Source organism: Ambystoma mexicanum, chromosome 10 (genome assembly GCF_040938575.1).
Source record: "Ambystoma mexicanum isolate Mex_15411 chromosome 10, UKY_AmexF1_1, whole genome shotgun sequence".
In the NCBI taxonomy this organism is placed as follows: domain Eukaryota; kingdom Metazoa; phylum Chordata; class Amphibia; order Caudata; family Ambystomatidae; genus Ambystoma; species Ambystoma mexicanum.
In genome coordinates this window covers 897,919,121-897,940,859 of record NC_090932.1, presented here as the reverse complement: position 1 = coordinate 897,940,859, position 21,739 = coordinate 897,919,121, and the positions used below count along the sequence as shown (strand labels likewise).

Genomic DNA, 21,739 nt, shown 5'->3' with positions numbered 1-21,739 from the left:
GACCATCGTCCGATGTCCATTCATTTAAAACCGGAAGGCAGGCTAAAAGCTATAACATGTAGATCAAATAATCTAAGTGTGATGGAACACTCAGACCCAGTGTTCTGATAAACCAAGGATAGTCTTTATTAACAAAAAAAAAGGAATTAAAAAAAGAAACTGGAATCAAGTCTCCTTTTCAGTTCAAAAGCAATTTGGAATCAGGCTTCTTCAAGTAATATGGCAGGAATCTGTGTCTTGTCCTCATAGGCCCAGCGGAACGGAGCAGCTTCTTCTTGGCTTCCAACTAGATTCTGCAACATAAAGGAGGAGTAGCTGTCAGTCCTTTCTCTTTGTCGGGGCTGGGGTCTCCTAGACCAATCAGGGCCCTTTATCGAGCGTAAGCTTGATAAGCCCCCCCAATCCCCGCCCCATTTGTTTGTGGATACCAGCCGCCATAATGGAACCCACACTGGTGACTCAGGAAGGAGGCTGCCTTTTTCGCCTTCAGGCCACAGAGTTATTGGTAAGTTAGGGTAGCTTTTACCGGACCCTTTACCATTGAGTGTTTTTGTTTCATTCTGTTTAAATGACCGTTGTTCGAGAGGTCGCTCGTAATGAGATCTTTCCTTGCCTAGGGTTCCGGTAGCATTTCGGCATCCTGGCCGTTTAAGCGCCGCAATTCTTCTTGGTTGCAGCATGGTGTGAAATCCATTCTCCGCTCCTGTAGCTGTAATGTTGGTTACGGATGTAGAGTGTAGCCCTTTTATTTCCGGAGTCTTGCTACCTTCTGGTCGAGTGTTACCGCTCCCAGTGGTTCAGTCTGCGACTCTCGTCGGCAACTGCATTGCCGTACTGCGAGTCCCTGCCCCACCAAGTGGCTTCCGGACTCTCCTCTACCTCCTCCGCTTCCGCCTCACCCAGGTTGTCACACACGGTAATGCCCTAATCACGTTGTGCCGCCAAATGGGCAGATCTGGAGGGGAGCACCTCCCTATACGCAGAGATATCTGGGCCCCTAGAACGCTTTGCTAATTTAGATCACACAAGGATAAACTAGTCATCGTTACCTATTGAGAAATGGTTAGATGCATGAGATACCATAAAACCCAAGAAGGCTGTTGCCCAACTAACGACTTGCAGAGCAGGGTGGCATGACTGAGTGTATCAGGAAAAGAGATCTGGTTATGGGGCAAAAAGACACTGAGAAATCTGTGCTTTAAGAATGGATTACAAATTACAAATAATTAAGAACAAAAAGGGAATTCCCTAAGAACAATTGGGACCTATTACTACAAGCTGCCATTGATAAAGACATCAAACAATTGGAGGATAAACAGAGGAACAACTAGGGATAGGAACACCAAACATGGCAATATCCTTGAAAAAAACATGGGTAGGCCAATTTAAAACTCTATACTGTGATGTGTCATCCTGTCCAGAAGAACACATTTACACGTGGCTCAAGAATGATAGATCACTTTGATATTTACCCTAAAGGAGATAAACGAGGCAATAAACAAAACAGTGGTAAGGTACCTAGTCCAAATAGGATCAGAAATTTACTTTTGGTCACTCATACTACACCACCTACTTGATGACATTATCTCACAGTTTGAGACTCCTTTCTCCTGGATTATAGCAGAAATAGTCCATATATAAAAAGGGTAGCAGAGAAAATCCTGCAAACTGCCAGCCAATCTCCTCACTAGATTCAGATGGGAAAATGTATGCAAGACTCGTTACTAATATGGGTGGTAAAAGAATATCAAGTCGGGTTCCAGAAAGACATTAGTACCATGGACCAAAGTTTTAGCCTATTTATCAGACTCCTAAGGGTTACATATGTTTGGAGTATGAATATTTATGCCAGCTTCATTGATCTAAAGGTCGCTTTCGAAAGCGTCTCCAGAATTAAACTACGGGAAGTGCTGATAGAGGCAAACATTCGAACAGAACTTTTAAAAGTACTTCTCTGCTTACACAAAGAAAAAAGGGCTGTGGTAAGATGTAACCTGGAGGGGCACACCACAGAACTAATAAGCATACATGTATTGGAAGGGCTGAGGGGAGCGGTCAGAGAAGGGTGTGTTCTGGCCTTTTCTGCATTTTAATGGATGAGATTGTCACTATTGTGTGCAATACTTACAGATGTACCTATTCTTGGACAGAAGTGAATACCAATCCTGCTTTACTTGGACGATTCTGTTCTTGTATCACTGGCACCCATGGATGTAAAGAAACCACTAAACACTTTATATGAAAGCTGCAAGGAACTTGGCCTAGAAATCAATGTTGAGAAGGCAAAAGGTGTTGTATTTTCCTGCACACGCGGGAAAAGAGGCACTAAATTGCATGTGGATATCGAGGGGAATTCCTTTAGTTATCATGACATAGTCATCCAAAATATTTGCAGATGATCTAGACATTTGAGAAGGCTGGCTTAAGACTTAACGGGGGATGCAATGCAACAACACACTTCTAAGCAAGCGGTGGTGGGCGTTGCTTTTTCCCCCCGGCATTGGATGCTTATAATCTGCAAACCAAGTCTGCAGCAATATATGGTACAGAGATATGGAGTTATCAACAACACCTAAAGCTGGCAATCATGAAAAGGAATTCCTCAAGAGGACTGTGCTTACCAACCAATAACACCGAAGTACATGCTATTAACCAATTTAGGGCAGGGGAGTATATCAAACGAGACAGCTCTTAAATCAGTTCTGTATTGGATCCACCTTTGGACCTCACCTTACTTATTAAAATACAGGTAAGCTTTAGAGGACCTTTTACAGCAAGAGGTGGGCATCCATTCTTTGGTGCACCCATATAAAATCAATATTACTCTCCCTAGATTTAAGCAATATGTGCACCAAAACAGCACTCATTGATTGCAACACAAAAGCAAAGGGTTAAAGGAACCTATGATGAAACCACAAAGACCAGCAGGCTGGCCCGAGTATAAGATCAGAATTGGCGAGAGAATATTGGGCATATAAACATGATTTTGGCAGAGCGAGATATATTTGTGATGCTGGAAATGCATCGGAGGGACAGGGCCTCCGTATCCTTGTGCTTTACTGCCTTTTATCGTGTGTTCTGTCATGTTTTCCGCGCAGGATTTCATGTGGGACTCCTGGCGGTGCAGCTTCCTCCTTTGGTTTTGGTGAACAGACCCATGGGATGGCACCCATGGGTTGGGGTTGTAAGTGATTTCAATCCAGAACGTCACCTAAGTCAATGCCTAGCGTGTAATGCACAACTGAAATCCTCATTTATTTTGTGTCTAAAAGTTATTTTATTCTGAACGATGTACCACTTCTAATCATGCCCCTCTCTTGGAAGGGTCACACTGAACCAGGAATCAGGCTGGTTTGCAAAGTTTAAATATTTATTTATATATTCACAATATAATCACACTATTTTTAGCGGGGATACAATAATCACCAATGGGGTAATGTCACACTAAGCAATCTCTTTAATCACCAGGAGTAATAATGAGCAAAAAACAATGCAGCACAGCAATAATACTTTTGTGGGTGTGTGTTCAAATCAAATAGCAATGTAGTTACTCTTTCCCCCTGCACGCCCCTCAACCCCCCAATATGCAATGTAGAGAGATAGGAGGAGAGAGAACAGGTTTCAGGAATGCAGAATTCAAATACAAGGTCAATCCCAATTTCCCCCCAGCAAACAAGAGAGAAACAGAGTCGATTGGCAAACTGTCAAACTGGTTTTTAAAGTTGTCTGAGAATGGATTGGGTAAAACCCTAAATATGGCTTAAATCACTGAAATTGTTTAAATTCTAATGGGAGCCACTTTATATGGTTGCAGACAAGCACTAGCAATGATTTGACACCAATAAGCAATGTGCAGACTGAAATTTGAGGTCGGGTGCAATGAAAAGCTATTTTACACGTGTAATATTTTGCCAAAACGAAAATTTGCGGCCAACTTTTCTGTGTGCGGTAATCGCGATTGCAGGAAAACTATAGGGATTTGGTTCTATGGAGGATTAACTACAAGCAGACATTTAAATTTTGTTTCTAGCATAAAATTTGAAGAAGTTATGGACGTTTTCGTGGAGGTACTTTTTTTTTTTAAATACGCACCAAAATGAGAAAACAGGGATGCGCTTTCAAAAGACAAACAGGATTTCTTTACACTAGGGAATGACTAGGAAGAAGCAAATACTACACGGGAGCACAGCCACTTGACCAGGACGCCTCTGGATCAAGTTTTTGCCTGCTGAGGAGCTTGCCTTCTTCAGATGAAATATATCAGCGCAAAGATATGTTTAACAATACTATTACAGAAGGAAGGTAGTAGGGATAAGATAAAGAGTTCAGGCAAATCAAAAATATTTCTAAAAATATCAGGTTCTAAATACAAGAGAGGATGGGTTTGAGGTAGGGATTACTACGGACAGTACATAGGCTAGTGACAGTCCTATACTATGGATACTCACTATATATGTTTGAACAGAGCCGTCAGGAATTCAGGTCAGTCAAGATTTCCAGACAGGAATTCTGCTGGGCCCACCTGATTGCAGACCCTGTCCAATCAGCAAGGCGCTCTGGTCACCGCACGACAGGATCGGCACAGCACGGCACAGGATTGGGTTTAATCTGCCCTGGTTCTGCAGATAATTATTTGGCAGGCAAGCAGTTACAGCACAGCCCGGCTGTTTTCTTTGATGTTCCCCTTTGGTGGTGGGATTATAGGTCTGGAAATTCAAGGCCTAGTTGAAAATGGTTCAACTAATGGAATGGGCCTTTCTGTTTGCAAAGTTTCTGGAGTCAGGGTGCTTCGCCACGATCGGGCTAGTGGGTGAATCTGTGTATGTTTCTAAGTCCTTAGCTTTCTCTATTTATGCATTTGGTAAAGGGGTGTGTATGCTGGATTTTCCTAAGCGCGCCCCCTAGGCTGACTAAAGGTCAGAATCTCCCCTCTCCCTTGTTCGGAGGAGAAAACAGGGTGTCACCATGATGATGTGGTTTTATGAGTCAGAGAATCCCCCCCTTGTTTTTTGAACATGAAATATACTTTTATTACAAAACATATTTACAATTTTACCACCTTTATAACAATAACATATCTAGATCACATTTTGTGGAGCAAATGCTCTTCCAAGCCCCGTCATTGTAGGATCTTGCTTTTGATAGAATTTTGCCCTTTTGGGCCGGAACACAAAATCTAATTTATCCAAAAATGTGTACAACTGTGCGCATTGCAGAAGCGTGTGAAGTTTCATGCTTTTGACATAAATACATTTGGAGTAAGACCATCATTTCTACAGTTACCTCCCAGAACATAGCACAGAGTTCTGGCTCCTCTTAAAATGTGCAGCCAAAAATTAGGTTCAGAAGTCCGGGGTTTACATATTTTTTGCAATTGTACACAGTAAATTATCAGTCTGTTTAGAAGAACAAGTTACTTTCTTACCTGGTAACGTTGTTTCGATGGGATGGTCCGACGACGTATTCCATATCTATGACATGTAATCACCACAGCTGTTCTGCTTCGGAAACTTTTTTCGGCGTCTGCGTCCTGCGTCGATGACGTCGACGCGCCGTCGTCGAGGACCTCCTCCGACGTCATCCGATGTGATAAGTAGGACGCACGACGCCCGTAGCCTCAGTTGTAGTTTTTTTCCCCCAGAACGTGTGACATTAGTCAACTGCCAGTCAGACACCAAGCCTTGCGGAACGTAAGCTGCAATCGCAAAAGAAATTCTGCAGCGGGGAAGGTAGGGCGGGAGCGATATGGAATATGTCGTCGGACCATCCCATCGAAAGAACGTTACCAGGTAAGAAAGTAACTTGTTCTTCGAGGGGATTGGGTCCTCCGACGTATTCCATATCTGACAGACTCCCAAAGCAGTACCAGAGCAAGGAGGAGGGAAAGAATTTAGAATCAAAATTTAGATTAGCCAATCAAATAGCAGAGCAAAGGACCGCCTTGCCAAAGGCCAGATCCTGTCCTCGGATGGAATAGAGGGAATAGTGGCGTACAAATGTATGTACTGAAGCCCAGGTGGCTGCATCACAGATGTTGCAAATAGGAACACCCCTCTGCAGGGCAGTAGATGCAGCCATACCCCTGGTAGAATGGGCCCGCAAGCCAGCCGGTGGGTCCTTACCGCCAAGCGGTAACACTCCGAGATGGCCAAAATAATCCAGCGAGACAGTCTGTTTCGTCACAGCTTGTCCCAAACGCTTTCCAGCTTAACCAATACAGAGTTGATCGTCCACTCTGACCCGGGACATGCGTGAAACATAAAAGCTTAAAGCTCTCCTAGGATCAAGCCTATGGAGCCTCTCCTCTTCCTTACCAGGATGCGGAGGAGGATAGAATGCCGGAAGAACAACCTTCAGGGCCAAATGAAAATCCGTCACTACCTTCGGAAAAAAAGAAGGACGAACTCTAAGGACAACCCTGTCCTTGTGAAATACAGTGAAGGGTGGCTTAACTGAAAGTGTCTGTAACTCACTCACTCTGCGAGCGGAAGTAACCGCAACTAAAAACATAGTTTTCAGAGTTAACAGCTTCAAAGGGCAAGAATGTAAAGGCTCAAACGGAGCACCCATAAGAAACTTAAGAACAAGGTTTAAATCCCAACCGGGCACCAGGAAAGGTGACGGAGGGAACACATTAGTGAGCCCTTTCAGAAACTGTGAAATCAAAGGGATTTTAAAGTAAGAACACTCTTCAGACGAGCGCTTAAAGATGGACAGCGCCGCCAGGTAACCTTTAACGGTACCCACTTGCAAGCCCCTGTGGGCCAAAGAAAGTAAAAAGGACAGACCCATGGGGATGTCACATGCAAAAGGATCCACATTCTGAACCCTGCACCAATCGCAGAACTTACGCCAACGGCAACGGTACAGAGACTTTGTTGCTGGCCTTCGGGCCGAAAGCAACACCTCCATCACGTCCTCAGGGAGGCCCCAATCCTTATACCTCAACCTTTCAGAAGCCAAGCGTGAAGGTTGAGGGATCTGACCTCTGGATGGAGAACCTGACCCCCCTCCCGTGAGAGCAGATCGTCTCGGTAGGGAAGACGAAGTGGAGGGCAGATGGACAAGTCGAGAAGGTCCGGGTACCAAGTCCTCCGAGCCCACGCCGGGGCAATGAGGATCATCCGGGAACCGAACTTCCGTAACCTCCGCAGCACTTGCGGGATGACGGGAACAGGAGGAAACGCGTACAGCAGCGGGAACGACCACTCCACCACGAACGCGCCTCCTAAGGCTCCGTTTGGAGGAAATTCCCGCAAGCAAAACCTTTCGCACTTCAGGTTGACACTGGAGGCGAAGAGATCCACTTGAGGGGTCCCCCAAAGGGTGAAGATCTCCAGGAGAATCTCCGGAGCCAACTCCCACTCGTGAGAGATCGTGCTCTGCCTGCTCAGAGCGTCCGCCGTCACGTTTTCGTCTCCGGCCAGATGAACTGCCGAGATCGAAACTTCCCGCTGGATGGCCCAGAACTCGAGCTGCATCGCCTCCCTGCACAGAGGAAGTGACCCTGCCCCCCGCTTTTTGTTGAGGTAGTGCATGGCCACTGTGTTGTCCGTCAGGATCAGGACACTCTTTCCTCGCACAGTCGGCAGAAAAGCCTTCAGGGCTAGCCTGACGGCCCTCAGCTCCAACAGAGTGATATGGAGTCTGGACTCCGACGGAGACCAACGACCGCTGACTGTCAGCCCGTTGGCATGAGCTCCCCAACCCGTGACGGATGCATCCGTCACGATCGTCACCTCCGGCCAGGGAAGCCAAAATGGAGCCCCCTTCATCAAGTTGCCTTTGACGGCCCACCGCAGAAAGTCCCGGGCGACCGAGGGCGGCACCTGAACCGGGTCCGACATCCTGCCGGAGGACTGCGACCATTGCGTCTTGAGCGCCCACTGCAAAGATCTCATCCGCAGGCGAGCCTCTGGCACCAGAAGAATGCAGGATGCCATGAGGCCGAGCAACCTCAAGAACTCGAACGCTGGGAGCGTCTGAGCATGCTGAAACTTGTGCAGCATCTGCTGAATGTGAAGAGCCCTCACCTGGGGAGGAAAACACTGCCCCAGGGAAGTGTCGAGCACTGCTCCGATGTACTGGAGCCGCTGTGTTGGCGTCAAATGGGACTTCTTTAAATTGAGGGAGAAGCCCAGCCTGTGAAGGGAGTGGCAGGTGACCGACAGATGATCCAGGACTTGCTCGGGAGAGCTCCCCCTGATCAACCAATCGTCCAGGTAGGGGTAGACGTGAATCCCCCCTTGCCTGAGATGCGCTGCCACCACCACCATGAGCTTGGTGAAAACCCTCGGGGCGGAGGTCAATCCGAACGGCAGGACCCGAAACTGAAAGTGCGAGTCGCCAACCGCGAACCTCAGGTACTACTTGTGCTTGGGATGGATCGGCACATGGAAGTAAGCATCCTTGAGGTCGAGTGACACCAACCAGTCCTGAAGCTGAAGGGCCTGGAGGACTTGAGAGAGAGTAACCATCTTGAACTTGTCCTTCCTGAGGAGTTTGTTCAAACCGCGCAAGTCCATGATGGGCCTCAATCCCCCGTCTTTCTTCGAAATCAAAAAATAAGGGGAATACCATCCCTTGTACCTCTCCGCTACAGGCACCAGTTCTATGGCGCCTTTCTCCAGCAGGGCTTGAATTTCCTGCGCAAGGAGCGGATCCGGACTCTGCAAAGAGGTTCCCCGGTGGATTGTCGTGAGGCCTGTGCCAAAAGGGAAGACAGTAGCCGTGGGAACCGGCGAACCATGGGACATGGCCTCATGACTGAGTGGGAGCGGCCGCGGCGTTACCTGAGGGCAGAGGCAACTGCCCGAGCGGCCTTGGCACCACGGGTACCCTGTCGTCCACCTCTGGTACCCCTGCGTTGGCCTCTTTGACTGCCAGCTCCTCTCGCTTTACTGAAGGACGGGTAATAGTGAAAGGAACCACCCCTCCACTGCTGTCCCCTAGGACGAAAAGGCGGAGGTTGGCGAACTGCAGCGCCCAACGACTTCGCTGCAGCTTTCGAGGTCTGCAACCTCTCAAGGCTCTCGTCAGCCTTGCTGCCAAAAAGGTGTTCACCGTCAAAGGGCATGTTGAGGAGCCGAGACTGCACATCAGGAGCAAACCCCGACTTCCGCAACCACACAAACCTGCGTATCACGGTGCTCGCCGCCATGGACCTACTGACGCATTCAGCTAAGTCCAAACCCGACTGAACGACTCACACATGGCATCCTTACCATCCTGGACCATAGCAGGGAAACCATCCCGTTCGTCCCCTTCGGGAATATGTTCAGCCGCTAACGCAACACAGTTCCACAGAGTGTGTGTGAAACGAGACAAGGCACAAATGGAGTTGGCCGCCTGAAGCGCCATACCACCAGAAGAAAACACTTTCTTCGCCCAGCCATCAAAACGTTTGTCGTCCCTATCAGGAGGGATGGTAGGGTACGACGCCTGCTTTGCCGGGGCCGTGGCCGCCTGCACCACCAAACTCTCCGGAGTGGGGTGCCTGATCAAGTAGCAGGGGTCGCTACTGGCTGGACGGTATTTTCGCAACAAGGATCTGCCCACCGCCGGGAGACTCTCCGGAGCAGTCCAAGCCGCCGCCACCCTTCTCTGTAAAGCCATATGGAACGGCAGTACCGGATCAGTTGGGGGACCAACATCAAGGATGTCCGTCAGATCATCCTGCACAAACTCCCCTGGGGGAGCAGACCATCCCAAGTACTCAGAAACCCTAGCCATAAGGCGCCGGTACGAGGAAACGGCATGAGAGCCAGGCTCAGGCCTACAAAACTCCACCTCCGGAGAGGTGTCCAGTCCACTGGCATCATGCAGTGACTGTCTCAAATCGTCAAACTGACAATGGCCAGAGACAATTTCATCTGGAACCGGACTAGGAACCAGGCCATCAGAATCCTCATCCGCCTCTGAAATATAGTCCAGGTGGCGAAAAGAAGGCACCCGAGAGTGCTTGCTCTTAACCAGAGCCTTCCTAGGGGGTTCTCCCGTGCCACGGGGTACCTCCGACACGAAAGGCGTTAATGGCGTCGGGCGAAACGGCGCCGGCATCAAGAGAACCGGCATCGGCGCCGAGAGAACCGGCATCGAGGAAATCGGCGTCGGCGTCAGATGCAGCGCCTCCAACATCGGCGGCGTCGACACAGCCCTCGAGGCCGGTGCCCCGAGCGTGTCCCTCGACGACCTGAGCGTCGACAGCTTCGACGTCTTCCTCGGAGCCGGAGCCTCGAGAAAGCCAGTTGACGCCCTCGATGCCTCAGACGTCGATGTCTTCCTCGAAGACCTCACAGGAGCACACGGTCTCGAACGCGTCGAGGACAGGGACCTGGAATGGGTATGTCGAGAACGAGTCTCCTTGTCCGAACTGGACCTCTCCCGTGACTCGTGCCGACCACTCTTGCGAGCGATGTCTCTCGACCTCTCACGGCCGACCCCACTCGGGGGCGCGGACGGCTTAGTACCCTCCGACTCAAGAATCGCCAGCATTTTCTTCCCGAAGGAAGCCCATTCCTCCGGCGTCGCACGGCTGGTGGGGTAAGCGACGTGCCGGGCAGAGTCCTCCAAAGAGGACCTGGAAGACGACCGGTGTCGGCGCTTCCGAGAATGCCTCGAAGAGGCTGAGGAGTGGCGAGACCGACTCCAGAAGGAGACCCACGAGACTTCCGACGATGACGCGGAGAGTCACCCCTCAAATCATTCGTCGAAAGCCCCGCAGACTTCGACTTCCTGGGCTTGGACACCCAACCTACCGACAACAACTTCTTACGTTCGCATAAGGCCTTGGACGTGAGCGACTGGCAGTCGATACAGTCATCCGTGTCGTGGGCCTCCCCGAGGCACCAGAGGCAGGCGTCGTGCGAGTCCGTCACCGACATCTTGGACCCACACTCCCCGCACTTCTTGAAACCCGGACGGGTGGTCGAAGACGAAGTAGAAGACATCTTCACACGAAGGATATTCACAAAACGAACAGGTTCGAAGAACCGAGAAGAACAGAACTCTAAAGAGTCGAGGCGTGAACCGAGAATCACGAAGCAACACGTTCGCGGAAAAAAACGGAACTGAGGCTACGGGCGTCGTGCATCCTACTTATCACATCGGATGACGTCGGAGGAGGTCCTCGACGACGGCGCGTCGACGTCATCGACGCAGGACGCCGAAAAAAGTTTCCGAAGCAGCACAGCTGTGGTGATTACATGTCATAGATATGGAATACGTCGGAGGACCCAATCCCCTCGAAATATACTTTTTGTCCATTGTGAATCAACAAAAGTTGTCTGTCCCCGCCTCCTCTTTCTTGCAGCTCAGAAGCAATCTCTGCCCCCCCTTCCTTCTGGAAGAGGCCATTTACGATCCTTCCTGATTAGCATCTCCTTGCCTTGGCTGAAGTCCATTGTGCTATTTCTACAGCATCCCAAGTTCTCCTCCCCTCTTAATCAACACAAGGGTGCGAGTTCCTGGTCTAGAGAGCAGAAGAGAGGTGGCTGGCCCCTGCAGGGGAAGTTGTTTGTGGTTTGGCTTGGAGTCAGGCTGAAATTTAAATGTCATTTTGTTGCAATTTTCTTTGTTTAAACAAACTTGTAATTTTAAAACCAACAGCTAGAACACTGATTCCAGACTCTAAACCATGAAGTTTAAATAGTTACAACCTAAGTTACTCTTGATAACAGGTCACTTAGATTTCAGACATTAGATCTTAAGGGTACAAGTTTACAGTTTTAATGCAGGCTTTTGAAACAGTCATTCAGGCGGCCGTTGGTACTGCGCCCAGATTTTGACAGATCCCACAGGCAGGCAAACTTGTGCTGTGGGGGTTTTGATGACCAATTCAGCTTTCCAGGATATTGCAATTTCACAATTATTTCTTGAATTCAGTAAAATGTGACTCAGCAAGAAGATTGGATGTTTGTGGGTGTTTTGGACCAGCATTCTGTATTTTCAGCAACCAGGAAAAGATTTAAAATGCAAGATTTCGGATTTCTTTCAGCAAGCACTGCTTTTCATGCAGTGCAATTTTTACTGGTTGGGCAGCCCAATGACATGTTTCAGGAGTGAGGTCTCCGTTCCGCCACTGACAACATGCATTATGGATTTAGCAGCCATCTTTGTCTGCTTTGTCGAGTGCGATTTCCATAGTTTTTGGCGCGCATAGGGGTTTTGCGGCCATTTTGATGATTCTGGCACCACCAGGACACAGGAATGCCGCAGGGCAGGGCATAAGTGGGTTAATACATCCCACAGGATACAACCCTGTGACCCTAGTGTATGATTTTGGGCACCTGTGTGTGGCCCACAGAGCAGGGTACGGGCTGGTGGCAGCTCTGTGCTGAATTGACTGGTGCCCTGAGCGTCCTCCATTTTGGGATGCCCAGGCCCTGTCATTGGAATCGGTAGATTCCTGATGGAGACAAGATGGCCCCCGTGGCCTCTTTCCTTCCATCGCCTGTTACCTTATTCTTCCCGAAGTCCTGGGAAGCCCTGACTGTCCCTTCCCCCTGACTGGCTGTTGGGTGGAAGTTCCATATATGGTAGTGTGGGGAAGTGCTGACCAGACTGGCTGGAACCTTCCCAACGACTGTATGTTGTGGGTACGCCTGTGGGTGGCACCTGGGTGAATGGAGTGTGTGACGAATACGCATTCTGTGTTGTGGGTGTCTAGTATCTGGTGTTTGACACAATGACTGAGACAGCCCTGCCCGAAACTGGTATGAATGCAGTGTGGAGTGTTGAATGGCTAGGTACTTCTCTCCAGACACTCACAACAAGTTGTGCATTGGGACAAGAGAATGGCCTGAATGCACTGTGCACCTGATTGGTTGGCTGCCTGCCTGCATGAATGCCTTTCGCCGTGAATGGATGCTTGAGTATGACCCAGCGGAATGAATGGGAGATCAACAGTATATCTGGGGACCTCTCACTGCTAGGAATCGTGTTCAGAAGCTGAAGTCCACTACGACAAGTAACTGGAGTACATCTGAAGCTTAACCTTGAAGCCCTGCTGGACGAGAAGAATTGCTGTTTCTCTCCTTCACAATCTGAAAGCTGCTGTGTCTCCAAGGACTGACCCAGAGAGGACCTGCTAAGGCGCCCTCTTCCCGAGCTACGAGGGACCATCGTGCACCAGCTGATCTTTGCCAAAGCTCCTTGGTAGACAGACCTTCGACAGGCTGCTGACCCGAGACGAGGACTGTTGCGGAATCCCAAGGAGAAGCGCCCGGACGGTTGTCTGCCACTGTCGACGACCGCCGTCGCGCTCCTGTTTGCTTAAGAAATTTCGAATCCCAGGACGCTCTCGTCCGCATCGTTGCCGTCATATCCCGCTCGAGAAGGCCAACAGTCGATGCGCCGAGGAGCATCCGCCGGTGGGTTTCCCGCCACCCAAAGACCACAGAGACGCCGACGACTAGACGCCCTTGCTGGGCCACAGTTCTTCAAACTCTTTGCGGTTCAGAACTATCGACACCGAGGTGCCCTGCACGCCTCTTCCTTGCAGGACGTTGACACTTCCCCGTCAACGAACACCGCTAGGAACGAAGCTGCCACTTCACCGTTGTAGCTCACCCTGTTCTCCGTCGGACGTTTGACGACCCGTGACTCCTGCCTTAAAGGGAGGGCACTCAAGAAGGGCCGTCAATTCCTTGACGAGGAACGCTACAACGCCAGATACTTTGGGGTTGCAGAACTATTGAGAAGTCTCTTGTGAACAATATATGGACTGGGCTTGTATCTTTATTCTACAGGTTGCCCAGGTTGGGGGGGTTGGGGGGATCTCCACACAGAACTGTTTAACAGTAGTGACCAGTATTTCTGCCAATTTGTCTTATCAACTGCTTTCCTCTTACCTCCATTGTTGGTTTCCTTTACGAACTGATTTGTGTGCCATTTAACTGTACAGTTGATGCACTTTACAGATATCTAATATTAATTGTGGTACCACATAGAACTGTATATTTGCCATTATAGATAACCGAGCACAAAGTGCGTTATCATGATATTGTATATAACCTTGACTATTAATTATATAAAGACTGTGTTTTAACCGATAGTGTGCAGACATTCCTTTGTGGGTGCTTGGGGACTACACTGTACTTAAGAACCAGCCTGCATCACCTCCTGAGAAGCTAGGCCTTGATTGCTCGACCACGTACCAATATTGAGAATCTTGGCAGGGGTCCTCTGTGCCTCTCCTCTACCAAATAGAGAGAAGAAGTACAGACACCCCCCTCCGGTCCTTCATAATATTGACCTGATTAACCACCTGTTTACCAGAACTGTATGTATTAAATTCCGTTTTGGAACACTGCCTCTAGCAGCCCTAGTTGCCGAATAGTACAATGGTGCTGACGAACTCTGCCAGTGATGCAAGTTCGTTAAAGAAACATTAACACATTTCTTATTCATCTGCCCCAGTTATAAAAAGGTAAAAAGATATTTTTTACCTATGCTAAGGGACCGAAATTTACAGATAAGAGATGGAATATCTCTGTTCAAGTCAACCCACTCAGATGCTTTTACTGTCAGAATAAGCATCTATATCATTAGAGAATGGACAAAGAAAACAAAATTATGACCCCCGCCTGTAGGTTAAATCACACCAGCATCTCAGAACATATGAAAAATTGCCTTGGACCACAGGATGGTAATATAATTTGTAGTAACTTGCTCTAAGACTTATGTTGAATAAAGCAAACGAAACATTGGTGATACACCAATTTACAGTTTAATGAAAATTCTCACATGAAAACAAGTAGAAAAGCATACCAATGTTAATTAAAAAAAATTACTATAAAACCACCAATACTGAGATTATGGAGCAACATTCCTCAATAAAATAAATTTAGTCCTACACAAAGCAATTTACTGTATGCTTGCATAGGAAGGAACACTTGAATGAGGTCCACACACTGAAAAAAACTACCTTGGCTCCCCCAGAGGTCATATATAATTATAGGAAGTAACCTGTAAATCGTCAGTTAACAACAAGGAGAAAATGAAGTGTTCAAAGCTGAACAAAATATTTGTTCCTGTATGGATTATCCAATGAAACAGGATTTTCAAAGATTAATTAACAGCTTCTAGAAAACAGAATGCTCATACGTTTACATGAAGCAGAATTCACTGTTAAAAAATAAAAAGTTTGCAAGAAATGATTTCATGAGAGAATAGGTGTTCTTACGGAATTTAATGATTCTCCAATTACAGACCATGCAGAATGAATGGCTCCGATGAGTTTCCCCAAGCAAGGAACCAGGTTCTTGCAGACAGACCACAGATGTCGGAGGCAAGCACTTACCTTGTTGAGCCACGATGCTGCACGTTACTTGAAACAGTGTTACTTCTTACTTCTTAAGTGCATGAAATGTGGTTATATTTCCACATTTCAGATGTTACAATGGCCTGCTGTTCTCGAGTTTCTTCAGAATTCTGTGAACTCTACTCCAATCAATGTACTCTGGAATTATAGTTTAGGATTTCCATTTTTTTTCCCTATTAGGCATGACAGATTTTAGCAGTCGTTCCTTTGCTTGCACAGTCACCACATGTGGATATATACAAACATTTGAATGTGCCCTCATTCCTACCACAATCCAGAGAAACGTTTAGAAAAATAAACTGAATTTCATTGCACTCACCTTTGTATCTGTGATATAGCTGTTCTAACCTTTTCCTGTCCAATGTTCCTTTTAGACTGTCTCGTACATAAAGTTCAGGGTTCTGGAAAAAATTGTCCGTAGCAACATCTAACTTCCAGTCATTTTGAGATAAACAACATACTGCAGTCTTTTCATTGGATTGTGTGAACACCATAAACTGACGCACTTTGTCCTTCTGTGACGATTTCAACTTGTTCTGTTGAAATAAAAAGAAATATATACAGGTGTCATTACCAAGTCAGTTTTTGTGTTCCTCAGGAATTTACTTTTCTGATTGGATAACCTTCAAACCACTGCACACATTTTAATTCTTTTTTCATTTTCTTTCACAAGATATTATTGAAACACACATGAGTTACCAGTGTTATAAAAACATGTTTTAATTATTGTTATTTGGTTAACAAGTAACCTTTAACAAACATAAGAAAGAACATACAAAAATTTCAGTTAAAATACAAAGTTTACAAGGTAATGATTGAAGTTTGAAAAAAAAAGTGGATAAAAAGGAAATAGAAAGACAAATAAAAGAAGAGAAAAAGGTATATAAAAAGTACCAAACCATGAAAAGGAAAAACAGTTAAAATGTGTATCTCATGAGAGCCAAGATGGCCGCCGGGACGGGGAGTCGCACATAGACCTCTTCCCGCCCGGGCCGCCGACAAAACTACATTAAAGCTGGACAAATACAACTGAAGACACACGTTCCCCCACCCGGAGCATCGAAGAAACTGCCAGACTCCCGGGGATCGACTCCGCAAGCGAGAGGACGGAGACTCGCCGTCCAACAGCACCGGAGGGAAGCGGCCGCCCCTCCCCCTCCGACCGCGGCCATACTACGCAGCAAGGCGGAGGACCGGCGCGGAACGCGGGAGTATTGGGTTACTCCTAGTGGGCATTGAGCGGGCTGCAGGGAGCGACCGAGGAGAGGGGCTCACTCCACGGCGACGGCGGAGCACGGGAGACCGGGGAGGCACCGACCAAGCCCCCCCCCCCCACCGCCCGTACTCATAGCGGAGGCGCAGGATCATCGGGAGGCGCGGATCCCCCGCGGCTCCCCCACTGACGGAGGAGCCCCCCTCTAACAAGGTGGAAAGGAGAACATCCCGCACCCCCTTCAACCGAGATCAGACGGAGGGGAGAAAGCACCAAGGAGACGCGGGGCCCCGATCGGAGGGGGAGAGGCCTAGTAGCCAGAGCAGCAACGCGTGCGTCTTCGGTCGCCGGGAGGCGCATAAGGTGAGCGCCCCCCCCCACCCACCACAATACAACCACAGGTGGACACACACCGAACACCGAGAAAATACAAACTGGGCCCGAGGGGGGAGAGGAAGGAAGAACTACACAGCGGGCGGCAGCCCCCAGCAGAACCCGATATACCAACACCCCCCATCCACGGGCCCCAGCAAAATAAAAAATAAAAATAAAACAGCCGGAGACACCCAGGCACGGACCCAAACGCAGGATCACACGAGAACCGCAAGAGAACGCTACGAAACGGGGAAGAAATGTCGAAAGTGAAGGGGAAGGGGAATTCGGTAACCCAGAACCCACACATATCCAAACAAGACGCCAATCTAAAACAAATGTGGTCGGCGGACCCACAGGTCCAAACAAGAGGAAGGGCACGAGATGACTCCCCGGAGGGCCGCGCCCAACCCGACAACACCCCTATACCCCCGTCACGGGAAGATATGCAGTCTTGGTTCGAGGCCCTACAGGATAAACTCATGTCAGCAGTCCAGGACCAATTCACATCCCTGAGAAATGAGCTCAAACAAGTGGTGCAGGAAGTCAAGAGGGATGTTGCCAAACTGGAAGAGAGGACCGATACAGTGGAACGAATAGTCCAGAACCTAGAAGACGAAACGTCCCAATACAGCGAAACCCAGGAACATCTGGTCCGGCTCACACACAATCTGGAGATTCAATGTGAGGACTTAGAGAACCGCTCAAGAAGATCAAACATCCGCATCAAGAATATTCCGGAGACAATCCTAGATAAGGACCTCAAAAAAGCGGTCCAGGAAGTGTTCAGGGACATCTTGGAAGTACAGGAAGCAGACCACGTGGGGATCGACAGGGTGCATAGAGTGGGCCCAAAAAGAACAGGGGCCCCAGGAGAAAGACCCAGAGACGTCCTAGCAGCCCTCTCCTCATACCCACAAAAGGAAAACATCTTGAGAAGGGCTAGGCTATTGGAGCACATCAGGATGAATGGAACGGACATCCAACTGTACCAGGATTTGGCAGCGATCACCCTACAAAAGAGGAGAGATATGGCACCTCTGATAAAGCAACTAGTGTCCGAAAACATCCGATACAAATGGACCTTCCCTTTCGGTCTCTTGTTCACCTGGGAAGGCAAACAAAGAAGAGTAACCACATGTGAAGAGGGCCTACAGGTGATGGACATAAGACCGGAAGACCAGCCGGGGATGCCCAATAGATCAGGAAGCGGGAAAAATAAGAGACCAAGGGGATGGGAAGAGATACGGCAAAAGAAGAAGCTAAACGGGTAACGGGGAACACACCGCAGAATGTCCACGGGAAGCACAGCCAGGCGGCCCAGCGTGGAATCACGGAACAGAACCTCAGGAAGACCTGAGGATAGCGGGGTATAGGATCCCCCGCAAAGTTAATACCGAGTGCAATGAGGGCCGGGAGTGATAGGCCCCGCGCCCAAACTACCCTAGGTACCCGGGCCCTCCTCGGGAAGTTAATTGTTAAAAAGATGTTAGGGGAGGGGACAGTTGGGGAAGTTGAGAAAGAGGGAGGGGGGAGTTACGATCCGGAAGGAACTAAGGCACATCACGCACGAAATACAGGGAAGGACTCACACCATAACACACAATGGGACGAATCAGGGTCCTGACGTATAATACAAGGGGCCTGAACTCCCCGATAAAGAGGAAAAAAGTGGAGTCCCTTCTGAACAGAGAAAAGGCGTCCATTCTCCTGCTCCAAGAAACACACATCAAAGCACAGGACAAACAGAAAATTCGTCTCAGGGGATTCCGAATATGGGCGCAATCCAACGCCAATGACAAAAAAGCAGGGGTTCTGATCGCCATAAAAGACGGGACGAAAGTAGCCCTCACAGACAGGCTCACAGACAAGGAAGGGAGATTCGCGTTCATCAACGTCCAGCTAGAAGGACATAGCTTGACCCTGGCATCCGTCTACGCACCCAACACGGGACAGGATGGCTTCATCAGGGACACACTAGAGAGGCTCGAGGGTTTTGCGAAGGGGGAAGTCATAATGGGGGGAGACCTAAATATTGCGTGGCATCCACAAACAGATAGAAGCTCGGGGAGACACACAACCCAAGGCGCCCCATCCAAAGCCCTCAAACAGAAGATGGAGCAAATGGCTCTCTGTGACGCCTGGAGACATATAAAGAAACAACAGATAGGTTACACATACTTTTCACACGTATATAACACAATGTCAAGGATTGACTACTTCTGGGTGTCAGTGGGCCTCCTGGGGAACATTCAAGACGTGGAAAAGGGGTCGATATCTCTATCAGATCACGCTCCGCTGTGGCTAGATATAAGGACTCCAGAGAAGGGGGGCGGACTGTGGCGCTGGCGACTCCCCCAGGATATCCTCCTGGACCCGGTAACGGGGGGCGCGATTGGGGAAAGGATAACCGAATACTTCCAACATAATGACACAGGAGAGGTCCCGCTAAGTGCCGTCTGGGAGGCATTTAAAGCAGTAACCCGAGGCCACTTCATAGCACTAAAATCCACTAAGGACAAACAGAGACATAGCTGGGAAAAAGAGCTAGAAAAAAAAATTGAGGACACACAAAAAGAACTGATATCCCATCCATCAAGATCCCTAAAGAAGGCCCTAAAACATACACAAGGTCAACTAGAAATGCTCCGCACGAAGGGGGCGGAGAGATCCCTTCAATACCTAAAACAACGACTATACATAAAGGCCAATAAGGCAGACAGACTATTAGCTAGACAACTGCGCGAAAAACAAAAGAATATGAATATAACGAACATACGGGACCCACAGGGGACACTCCAGACAAAAACGCAGGAAATAGGCACAATCTTCAGCGAATTCTATCGAACCCTATACACCACAGAGCACCCTAATGAAACAGAACAAGACATATATCTCAAAACCCTCCCCAAGACGACAATCTCAGAGGCAGATAGAGAGGCACTAGATAATCCGATAACGGAGGAGGAAATAAAAAAGGCGATAGCCGCGCTCCCAAACGATAAAGCACCAGGCCCTGACGGCTTTACCGCACCTTTCTACAAAAAGTACGCAGACTTACTTATCCCATTCATGACAAGACTCCTAAACTCCTTCAAAGAAACAGGCAACGTGACTAACTCTATGAACGAGGCAAAGGTCCTGGTATTCCACAAAACAGGGAAAGACCCCTCCCTCCCCTCCTCATACCGCCCAATCGCTCTAATAAATTTAGATGCCAAAATCTATACTAAAATACTGGCAAACAGACTATCCCCACTCCTCCCGTCCCTAATAAATCCGGACCAGTCAGGATTCATCCCAGGGAGAACCACACATGATAACCTGAGAAGAATTATTCACCTAGTGGAGAAATCCGAGATTACAAAAACACCAGCAGTACTACTTTCACTAGACGCCGAAAAGGCATTCGATAGAGTGGAATGGTCAATCCTATTTAGAACACTAAAATATATGGGATTTGGGGACCAGTTCATAAAAATGGTGAAAGCAAACTATACCTCCCCCACAATCAGGATAGCCATAAATGGGATGGTCACCGACAAAATAGCAGTCACTAGGGGTACCAAACAAGGATGCCCTCTCTCCCCCCTATTATACGCCATCTTCTTGGAACCCCTGTTGACTAGAATAAGGGAATCGGGCGACATCAAGGGGATAGAAATGGGTGGAATACACCATAAAGTAATCGCATACGCGGACGACATGTTATTAGCCTTAACAAACCCAGGGACGTCCCTGCCCCATGCAATGAGAGAACTAAAAATCTTTGGAGCAATATCGGGTCTCAAAATAAACAATAAGAAATCAGAACTACTCACACTAACAGGGGACAAACCGGAAATGGAAAGAATCGCAGGGTCACAGGAATTGTCTATAGCCGAAAAGGGAATCAAATACCTGGGGATAACCCTAACCCCCAAGATAAACGCACTATACAGTGGGAACTACCCCCCCCCTAATAGAACGGGTCAAGCGGGACCTGGAGCGGTGGAACCCCCTAATGGTGTCCTGGTGGGGTAGAATCCAAGCCGTGAAAATGAACATCCTCCCCAAATTGTTATACCACTTCCAGGCTCTCCCTATCGCAGTCCCTAACTCCTTCTTTAAAACACTCCACAAGGCAATCTCATCCTACATATGGAATAAAAAGAAACCTAGAATAGCAAGGGCGACCCTAACAGCCCCAACACAGAAAGGAGGAATGTCCCTGCCACATGTCCGCAAATACTACCAGGCATCACAACTTTGGGTCCTGAGAGAATGGCTGGGAGACAACCAACAGACTGTTTGGATCGCTCAGGACCGAGCGGTAGCAAGATCCCCCCTAGAAGGCATCCTATGGACAGAAAAACGACACAGACACCCCAACCTCAGAATAAGTGAAGTAATGAAAACCACCCTAGAGGCATGGGATGCGCAAACACGGCGAGGCATTATGACCACGGTGGAGGGCCCGTTCACGCCCATCTGCCGGAACCCACAATTTCCACCGGGTATGGAACAGGGAGCCTATGAGAAATGGGAGGCTGCAGGATGCACAAAAATAGGTGAAATGTTTCAAGAGGAAGAAATAAGACCGTTCAAAGAATGCAAAACAACATTGAATCTAACTAACGCAGACAGATACAAATACGAACAACTCAGGCACTGGTTGGCAACCCCACAAATCCACACAGCGGCCACAAGAGATCTCAAACCATTTGAGAAATTCCTAATAACCAACCCTGGATCTAGAAAGCTGGTCTCATCACTCTACGCATACATCAACTCCCAAGAAGAAGACCTCAAGTGGGCATATATGGTTAAGTGGACGAAGACGCTGGGACAGG

General features: G+C 48.4%; 1 protein-coding gene across 2 annotated transcripts in view; it reads right to left on the bottom strand.

Annotated features, from left to right (window-relative positions):
* DCUN1D1 (defective in cullin neddylation 1 domain containing 1) overlaps nucleotides 1-21,739 on the bottom strand; it is a 660,034-nt gene that overhangs the window by 496,763 nt on the left and 141,532 nt on the right. For both annotated transcript variants that reach the window (XM_069618653.1, XM_069618654.1), the window contains exon 2: nucleotides 15,642-15,858. In XM_069618653.1, coding sequence (XP_069474754.1) covers nucleotides 15,642-15,858 — 217 coding nt within the window. The remainder of the gene's footprint in view (nucleotides 1-15,641; nucleotides 15,859-21,739) is intronic.